General features: G+C 59.4%; 1 protein-coding gene across 6 annotated transcripts in view; it reads right to left on the bottom strand.

The window, feature by feature from the left end:
* Positions 1–6639: 6639 nt before the first annotated feature.
* The window catches only part of PDGFA (platelet derived growth factor subunit A), a 34539-nt gene continuing 30956 nt past the window's right edge, over positions 6640–10222 (bottom strand). For all 6 annotated transcript variants that reach the window (XM_074314074.1, XM_074314078.1, XM_074314076.1 and 3 more), the window contains one exon: positions 6640–7137. In XM_074314074.1, coding sequence (XP_074170175.1) covers positions 6791–7137 — 347 coding nt within the window. In that variant the 3' untranslated portion in view covers positions 6640–6790. The remainder of the gene's footprint in view (positions 7138–10222) is intronic.

Here is a 10222-nt window from a genome sequence, read left to right as displayed (position 1 = left end):
TTCAGGCCCCATCCACAGAGTCTGGGGGCTGCCTTTACTACGCAATTCTTAACAAATGTCTCTTCAGCATAAAGTAGCAAAGGGGTCTGCTGCTTGTAGCTACGATCAAGGCTGACGCTGGACAGGAAGCTAGGCATCTGGGGAAGCAGCCCCACAGCACTGGGACATGCCACTCAGTGGACAGTGGCAGCTGCATGCGGTACCCACCCAGCCCGGAGACCCTCCTGCTCAGCTCCCAGCCTGGCCCGGGCCTGCTGGCTAGGACCCTCCACTGATGCCCAGATGTGCTTAATCTCTATTTGTCCCTAGAAGCAGGCCCCCAGCTGATCCCCTGTGGGGAAGGGGTGGGAAACCCCTCAGAAAGCCAGGCAGGGTCCGAGAGCTTCCTGCGAGGTTGGGAAGGGCAAGGCTTCCTCTCCCGATTCGGGCCCCCGACCTGGGCCAGAACTCCAACTCCGGATTGCAGTTTCCAAAGTGTGCTGTCCTGGAACCTGACGGATAGCTACAGTGGCACCCCCGTCTAGGCTGGCACAGGGGTCCCCAGTGTGTCCTGAGGTCACCCCACTGGAGTTGGTATGGCCAGCCTCAGGAGAGCCACAGCCACATCTGTAAATGGGGCGTGGGGGGCAGTAACCCTTCATGGGGTATCTGTGGGATTTGACCTCGTCCAGTGCTGTGACCCTGTCCGAACACGCAGCACTCTGACAACATAGGGAAGATTAACTAAGATCTGAAGAGGGAAGGTGAGCCCAGGTCACCCATCACAGTGTTCTGGCCACAGCAGGGATCTGTGCAGCATGGGGGCCTCGGGAAGGGCAGAGCTCCCATGGACCTGGCCTCGGGTGGCCCCACTCTGGGGAGCCAGAACATGCGGTGGGCGCCTCCAGCACAAGCTGTGACGCTAGACAAGCAAGAGGATTTTCCATGGGGGCCAGGGTCCCGGCTGCCTGCCATTAACACAGGGCTGTGAGCTCATCCGGGCAGCAACAAGGCACAGGGCGGCCTCTAGCCATTCGAGTTTCAGGATTACCAGCGGGGTGTTCGTGCAATATTTATGCAATAAATCTTTCCACTTGGGGGCTTTAGTATGTCACAGGAGGCCCCTCCCCAGCCCCACCCCCAAAACAGAATCCTGGGAAAACCCCCTTTCGCAGTTTCCCACAAGGCCAGGTGCAAGCAGCCGCGGCGTGCGTGCAGACAGCGGCTCCCAGCACTCAGCCTGTGGTCCTCAGCAAGAAGGAGCGAGAGCGAGGGGACGCTGATTAGGTAGCTGCACGGGCTGGCAGTGGCTCTGCTTCCCCGGAACCTGAGCCGAGAAGACTCAGGGACTGCCCCTTGGCCTCCCCGTGGCCAGGACCCTGCTCTGGGGGGTGGGGGGGCACCAGCGTGCTGAGCGACATCCACACATGCAAAGAGATGCTTCAGGCAAACTTGTAAAAACCCACTTCTGAGCTAAATATTCAAGTAGGTTTTGGGCCAAATTTCACCGCCAGCGTCAGAGCCAATTTTGTAGACCCCTTCCCGACCCCAGCAGCCCACCTTCACCCCAAGCTGGCTGGGAAGTGAGCCAAAGCCTGCAGTACTGGGCTGGGGGTGGGGAGAACCAGGGACAGCCAGGCACACACACAGCCAGACCGAGCTCCATCTGCGGCCCAGCTGAGCATGGGCCTGGGGCTCCCGGCCTCTCCCATGGGGGCCGCTGGGAAGGGTGGTCCTGAGTGACCACCTAAGCTCTGGCTGTTCGTCTCCATCTTCCTGGTGGCCCTCCTGCCCCCCACTGGCTGCTGTGACCTGCAGCTGCTTTAACTTGACGTAGGAAATAACACATACGTCGGGAGCACAGGCGAGGTGGTAGGCTGGTCACACAGCGCCGGGCAGCCCTCACACCCCTCTGAGAGTAGGAGACACTGTTCCCTGTGACAGATGAAGGCACAGGAGCCCGGGGAAGTTAAGGGATTTGCCAAGGTCCCCCGGCCAGAGAGGGAGACACAGAGCCCAGAACTGAGGCGCACCCCCGCCCCTCGGCCCACAGTCTCCCCACGAGCCCTCTGGGCCCTGCTCGGGCTGCTCCTGCAGAGCTGATGCAGCCATTGGCCCCAGGCCGGGAAGGAGCAGGTGTCAGCGGATCCATCCTACGGCCCAGCTGTGCAGGGACAGGCAGATGGCCAACTGGGCGCCGCCCGCCAGCGTGCCCCAGGAGACAAGACTGGTGGGCCAGCTCTTTCGAGAGCCCTGAGCACACTGAGCAGCCCCTGCACCCAGGGCCCCCAACCATCACGTGCAAGGCAGGAATTAGCTGCCGAGGCCACGATGGTCTCGGGCAGCTGCCTCCCCAGGGCCGCCAGGGATCTCAGCCGGTAGCAGACACGACTTGCCTCTAATGAAACAAGTCATCTGAGGCTGGGAATCCACAAGAGAGAACAACTGTTCTGTGCTGCTGGCTGCCAATGAGTATTTCGAGTCCATCTCAGCCGGCCTCAGAGCAGCCGGCCTGCTCGGCTCTTGCAGAATTCTGAATTCTTGGCCGTTTCTGATAGTAGAATGCCCTGGGCCCTCAACAGGAGAGTGATGGCAGCCGTGGGAGGCACGCACATGGTCACACACACAAAAATTAGACCAGCAGACCACTGCTGCGCGTGCACTTGGGCCGGAGGCTGGGATGGTGCATACAAATGAGTCAGAAATCCTCGCACAATCGTAACCACACATACAAACATGGCCAAAGGTAAAATGCCTTATGTCCACAAGACATTCTACTTAAATGGCCCCAAACGGGACACAGGCAAATGTCCATCAAGAGGTGAAAAAACACTGGATTCGACATGAGAAAGACCAGCAATAGCACAGACTCCAAATCCCATGTGGGTGAAGGGGCGTGCGGCTGGTTCTGTGGTAGGGAACGCTGATCGGGGGTGGGGGGCTGTCACGGACCAGGAGGGACTCTGGGTGCTGGGAAAGCTCTCCAGCTTGACTGGGAGGTAGGGACCAGGTGTGCACACATGTGAAAGCCCCGGAGCTACACAGACCTATGGACTGTCCTTGACACGGGGACGCCTGAGCAGTCCCTCTACCCGCCCACAGCCCAACCCCTTCGTAGAGGTTTAAATTGTGAAGGAGGGACACAGAGGCAGGCCTTGGGGACAGTGAATTCTCTCCTGCCTGTGGCAGCACACAGGCAGCTAAACAGCTGTCTCCTCAGGCCAAGGGGCAATGGCTCCTGCTTGGGCCCCAGGGTCAGCGTGTCATGGTGGGTTCTTAATGATGGACACACAGCAAGATGTGACCACAGGCCTTTCCAGCCTTGTGATGCTAGAGAAAAGAGATGTGACAGTCCCCCCATCCTCAGGGGGTACATTCCAAGGCCCCCAGCGGATGCCTGGAACCGCAGATAGCACCAAACCCACTGTATACTGTGTGTTTTCCTACACGTGCACACCTGGGATAGGGTTTAATTTATAAACCAGGCACAGTAAGAGATTTACAATAACTACTAATAAAATAAGATAGTTATAACAATGCACTGCATTGAGCGTTACGTGAACATGGTCTCTCTCTCTGATAACCAATCTGATTACCGAGGCACCAAGACAGCTACTAAGTGACTAACAGGCGGGGGCATGTGCAGTGTGGACGCTGGATATTGGGGTGACTCACGTGCCGGGTACACAGAGTGGGACAGTGAGACTTCATCATGCTACACAGAACAGCATGTAATTTAAGACTTCTGAGTTGTTTATTTCTGGAATTTTCCATATTAAAAGTTTGGGTCATACTGGACCGTGAGTAACTGGAACTGAGGAGAGCGAAACCACAGACAAGGGGACACTACTGTATTAGCCATCACGCCAGGCGGTCTCTCCCAAGAACTCACTGACTAAAAGAAATGAAGGGAATCCAGGCGTCACAGTGACCGTGTCCTGGCTCCGGTGACCACCAGCTGCTCTCACCACCACCGGTACCACCACCCTGCTGCCAACGTCATCTCCATCACCTCCACCCATAAGTCTCTTCCCTTTATTAATAAGATATGGGTGAGTGTTCTAGTATCTGGGGCCCCCAGGCAAGTGGCAGACTCTAAACTCAGACGTAGATCTTTAGACCCCACTCTCTTGGTCCCACAGCCCCACGGGGCCGCAGCCAATGCCCCGTCCCCAGATGCTGAGATGTGTCCACTGAGAACCCCGCTTAAAATAATGCCAAAATTCTGTTTTCAAAGCTCTCCCTAAACCACACGTGTCTGGACGCTCCTCACGCTTGCTAATGACCCCAAATGTGTTAACTTTATGGTAATTACGTGCGTTGTGCAAAGTTCCCTGTCTCCCCTGGGAGCCAGCACAGTGGCAGCCCCAGTTCCAGAACCCTGAACTAACACTTACGTAACCCTTGTTGAAGTCTGCCATGAGAACAGCCCTGCTGAGGAATGACTGCCACCAATAAAACATTTTATGGGCTGGCGGCAGACTCCATATTTGAAACAGTTCTGTTAATCTCTGGGAAGTGAACGCTTGCTGGAACCTGGGCAGCTCACAAAGTAGACAGAGGCTTCGGCAAAGCCCTGGGGTACCATAAACTAAAGAAAGAAAGCTGTAGGTCAAACGCCCGAGAACTTGGGCAGTGCTCTCCAAGGACGTCTGTTCTAGATGCTGCCCGGCCCTGAACACAGATATGGCCATGAGCCTGGCCCACGGGAGCCAGGTGGAGAAGAGATGAAAGAATGTACTGCACACGCTCATGGGCCGTCCAGCAAGTGGGCCATCCAAGCACCCTACACACCCCGCCCCACGGGCGTGCCCTCCCCCACACGGCACCCAGAGCTGCTGTGCAAAATGGCAGCAGTGGTCACATGTGGCTACCAACACTTAAGCAAATCAAAACTAAATGAAGTTTTAAACATTCAGCCTCTTGGTCACACAGGCCACATTTCAAGTGCCCGGTAGACACAGGTGGCCATGGTTGCCACATTGGACTAGCTCTATCCAAGTGACTGAACACGTTCATGATCTAGAAAGTTCTACCAGAAAGTGCTGGTGAAGAGGCGAGAAGCTATGGCATCCAGAGCTGAGGGCCTGGGAGCTGTATCGGCTACCACAAAGTGCCACAAACTGGGCGCTTAAAGCAACAGGCCTGTGCTGGCCCAGGTCTGGAGCTGAGGCCCGAGGTCAGGTGTGGGCAGGGCTGGCCCCTTCTGGACGCTGTGAGGGACAGTGTGTCCCGGCCTCTGCACACTCTCCTGGGTCCAGCAAGCCAGGTGTTCCAGGCTCACACCGCCCTCCTGTGTGTCTGTGTCCACACTTCTCTCTCTTGTGAGGACACGTCAGTGGGTCAGGATCCCTCCTCCAGGGTGACCTCACCTTAGCTCATTGCGTCTGCAAAGCCCCTATTCCAGTCAGGCCATAAGCACAGGCTCCGAGCAGACATGAATCTTGAGGGGACGCTCCCTAACCCAGCACGCGCCCCCCCCCCCACGGCTCCTGCGTGGCCCCCTCACCACCTGTGCTGCTTTATGACCACTTGTTGACTGTCTGTTTCCACTTCCAGGTCCTAAGCTGCCAGGGCAGACACACGGCCTTGTCGCCACTGCTCACCCAGAGCCCGGTCCATGGTATATGCTCAGCAAACAATTGTTCAACGAATGAATGGACGGATGACACAGGGGCCACAGAGGGTCTCATTCCAGACCTCTAGAGAGCCTGGGTCGCGTTGCCCACCCAAACAGGAACGCTCCAGGGAGCTGACATGGGACAGAATCGGCCTGGGTCCGAGGCCTGGCTCTGCTGGGTGACTGGGTCGCCGGTGACCACCGAGCTCCATCTCCTCGTCTGTGCAGTAGGTCGACCTACGGGTGGGTAAGTTGACAGCCAGTGTCTAAAGGGGGAGCCCTTGGCCTCCGAGCCGGGTCTCAAAGAAGGGGCTGCCTTTGCCCAACAGTCCAGAGTGCCCCATGGGGCTGCAGTGTCCAGCCGTCCCCAGAACCCATTCCACAGAGCCCTGTCTGACGTGTGACGAGGGCAGCAGAGCACTGGAGCCTGGGGCCCTCCCGCTCCTGCCGGCCCCCCAGGAGTCAGTGGGAGCCCACGGAGGAGGCTTGCTCACACGGCCGCCTAAGCCAGAGTGTGTGCTCCTCCCTCAGGACAAGGAGGTCCCAGCAGGACCGAGGCACAGTGTCCTGGCAGCGACCCAGGTGCTCCCGGGCCAGCTGTTTCCAAGGAGCATAAACTGTGTCTTACAAATTAAGATAGCAATTCCGATGAGTGAAAACATTAAAAATAGCTCTGCTGATTCAGTCCTTCTCAGAGCTCTGTGGGAAAGAGTCCGTCGGCCGGGGACTGGCCCCACGGCCTCAGCCCAGCTTGGGCTCCAGCGGCTCACGAAGAAAATGTGAGCAGAATTCCAGACGGTGGGTGCCCTGCAGCTGGTGAGTGGCCTCGAGGCCCACCCTGCACAGTCCCTCAGTGACAAGGAGCGGCACCCGTTCTGTGGGGTTTGGACCCAGTCACAGCTTCTCTGGCCACTCATTCCTCACTTCCTGTCCTGAAACGTTCCCAACCTCTCCTCTGCACAAGGAGAGACCCTTTAGTCCCATTTTAAGGTTTAGAAGGGAAATTTTTATCACAAGTTCACGTGTAGCAGACACAAAGATACAAACCAGATGAAATGCTTTAATCTGCAGTAGGGAAGAGCCAAGTGGAAAGGGCTTACAAATGTATTGTGTCACGTGACAGGAAGTTGACTGGTGCACCAGTGAGTGTGACATCACAGGACTTGGGAAGCCTCCTTTTGGCCTCGGGCCTCAGAACCGGCCCTCACGGCTGCAAGATGACTGCCGTGGCACCGGGCAGCGCATCCGTCCTCCAGCCTCTGCAGGCTCACTGCCATGTGCCTTTTGAAGAGCCAGGAAGATGTCCCCAGGAACCGTCCACGTGGCAGTGGAGCACAGGACCTGGACTTCAGAATGAAGGCTCAGTCCTCCCAGGCCGTCCCAGGGTTTGCTGGGAAGACCCAGGGCAAGGTGGGGTCTGGCGACCAGGGCTGTGCACACGACCACGTCAGGCTCCTCAGCATCTCCCAGTCCAGCCGAGCACCAGCACCCGAGGCTGAGGGTTGGGGACGGTTGCTTCCACACATCAGCCTTGTGATCTTTATAAAACACAAGAATCGGCATCTGGTCAGAAGGTCCTGCCCTTTGCTGGCTCACAGGCTCCTTGTCGGCGTAAGTGACCCCAGCCATGTGGAAGACCCGAACCTCAGGGGCTCCCAGAGGAGGCGTTTGTCTGTCACCCATACGAAGCCCAGCCTGGCATTTCTGCTCAGGGGGCGGCAGGCCAGGTGGTCATTCAGGGACCAGGCTCTACGTGGCCCCCGCGCAGCCGTCCTCAGCCTCTCATAACCGTCTCCCATCCAGCTGCTGATGGGGAAGAGGGGTGGGGGGACCAGGTGGGCAGGACGGTGAGGGGCCAGGCCCGGATGCCAGGACATGGCTCTCAAGCTGCCCGGGTGACCCCGCTCTGTCCTGGGCAGGAGCTCGGGTCCTGGTGACAGCCTAGGACTCCACACACTCAGAAACAGCCACGTGCAGCTCTGTTCCCCAATGGCCACGGCTTTCAGGGCCTGGCCCCGACACCTCAGGTGGCGGCAGCAGCACATGGCTGTTTCAGGAGGGTGAGAGCAGCACCGCTGGGCATCTGTGGGAAGAGGGGGGGTGCTGCTGCGTCCACGGGCCTGTCTGCTCCGGCCTGCTGCTACTGCTTCCCCGCCAGAGCGTGGTCTTGTCAGGGGCCTACGCTGACCCTCCAAGTGCCTCTACAGTCACGAGTTGGCGGGATTGGGGAAAAGACTGAGACTCCCTGTTTGGTGGTGTTGTTGTCACACAAAACACAAAATTAATTCAGCCATTTCTCCTGACCTCGAAATGTCGACAGATACATTATTCATGTCTTTGGAATTCATTCTCCCAAACATGTACAAAAATAAACTGGGCTTCCTCCGAAGAGGGGGCTGTCTCACCTGAGGAACGAGACTGCTGGCAGTTGCCACAGGTCCCCCTGCAGGCCAAGACATCTGGGGGGGGGGGGCAGCCGTGTGGACAGCTTGCCATCAGTGCTGAAGACACAGACAACGTCCTGTCCCAGGCAGAGAGGACACAGTTGGGAGGGGGGACGAGGCTCTGGGACCTGCACGTCTGACGTGCTTTGAGACCTCATCAATCCCCACCCCCACTGCCCGCCCCTCTGGTAAAAGTTTGCTGAACCAGAGGGTGACCCACGGGCTCCTAGGGGCTCGGCACAAACATTCTGTGACTAAGCCCAATATCCTGGTGGCTTCCTTCCGTTCACCTGGGACCGGGGCCTGGGCATCTCTCCCAAGGCCAGTTGTCTGCTGCCCTCGGGAGCCCCGGGGCCATGCGGGGCCACCCCTCAGGGTGGTGGAAGGACCAAGGTGTCCCAGAGATTTTCAGGGACTGAGGGAGGGAGGGGCAGGCATGGAACTCACTCAGCCCATATCTTTTCTGGGCCACTCTCAGAGCATCCCCCAGCGGCTGACGTGCCATCTGCCAGCCACAGGTGTTCTTTGCTGAGGTGCAAAATGGCATGTGGACAGCTCCTGTGTGTGCACATGGCTCTAAAAACCCAGCACAAAGACAGGACACACCATCCTTTCTCGAGGGCCCTGCTGTCCAGAGAGAGACAAACACACCTCAAGAGTGACGCTGGCTGGTAAACTGAGCAAGACATGGAGGTTTGGCAGAGGGCAGGGGTGGGCGGCTCTCTTTCCACCTGGGCATCATCTCCTGACACCTGGCCACATCCCTGAGGCGCCCCAGGCCTGACTTCCTCCATTGCTGGCTCAGGATGACAGTGGCACTGCCGCGCCCCTCACCAATATGCTGGACATGCCAGCACTTAGCGAGTGTTCACACAGCCTCACCAAGAGCCCCTCCACTGTCAGCTGGGGGTCAGTGAGGCGCCCCAGGTGGGCCTCAGAGAAGAGGCCCCTGCCAGCAGCCCCGGCACAGACATGTGAACACCATGCAGGGGATGGGGCCAGTTGTGGGGGCCAGCCACGTGCAGGGAGCACCCCCTCCCGGCCAGCCACGCGCAGGGAGCACCCCCTCCCGGCCAGCCACGCGCAGGGAGCACCCCCTCCCGGCCAGCCACGCGCAGGGAGCATCCCCTCCCGGCCAGCCACGCGCAGGGAGCACCCCCTCCCGCCAGCCACGCGCAGGGAGCACCCCCTCCCAGCCAGCCACGCGCAGGGAGCACCCCCTCCCGGCCAGCCACGTGCAGGGAGCACCCCCTCCCGGCCAGCCACGCGCAGGGAGCACCCCCTCCCGGCCAGCCACGCGCAGGGAGCACCCCCTCCCGGCCAGCCACGCGCAGGGAGCACCCCCTCCCGGCCAGCCACGCGCAGGGAGCACCCCCTCCCGCCAGCCACGCGCAGGGAGCACCCCCTCCCGGCCAGCCACGCGCAGGGAGCACCCCCTCCCAGCCAGCCACGCGCAGGGAGCACCCCCTCCCGGCCAGCCACGCGCAGGGAGCACCCCCTCCCGGCCAGCCACGCGCAGGGAGCACCCCCTCCCGGCCAGCCACGCGCAGGGAGCACCCCCTCCCGGCCAGCCATGACAGCTGAGGCCGCTGGACCTCCTCCTGCAAAGTCAGGCCCATGTCAGTTTGGCCAGAAGAGGGTGAGTCAGGAATCAGGGACGCCGTGTGGGCCTTGCTGAGAGGGGTCCCCCAGAAACTCCCGCTCACCTGAAGCCTTTAAGCGCTGTTTGTGAAACACTTTCGGATGCTCAGATGGGGGGCTGTCGAGGGTCAGGGGACAGTGGGAGGCCCACTCCCAGCTGCTGGCCAGGTACAAAGTGGGGTCTGAGATCCAGAGGGGCCACCGGGATATGCACTCCATGCATCTAATATACCTGCCCTAGACACGATGGGCGCAGGGCAGACACTGCAGCCAGGGTACCAGTGGGGAGAAAGCAACACCCCTGCAAACAGGAAGCAGCTTTGGGGTATCAGCAACCAGACCACTAGAGAGGAGCGCTGAGTCATGAAGAGGACTTCCGGCCCCGGGCAGGGTGCAGACAGGCCTGGGTGCCCTGGGGGCTGACACCACAGCAACACAGGCCCAGGGTGGGAAGAGGCAGGGGTGGGAGTGAGGGCCATCCAGGTCAGCCCTGCCTCACACACCTGCCCGAGGTGACAAAGCTCCTGAGTCTCCCTTC

Source organism: Rhinolophus sinicus, linkage group LG10 (assembly GCF_036562045.2).
Source record: "Rhinolophus sinicus isolate RSC01 linkage group LG10, ASM3656204v1, whole genome shotgun sequence".
NCBI classification, from domain to species: domain Eukaryota; kingdom Metazoa; phylum Chordata; class Mammalia; order Chiroptera; family Rhinolophidae; genus Rhinolophus; species Rhinolophus sinicus.
The sequence above is the reverse complement of the archived record's forward strand: the minus strand, read 5'-3'. Positions and strand labels throughout refer to the sequence as shown.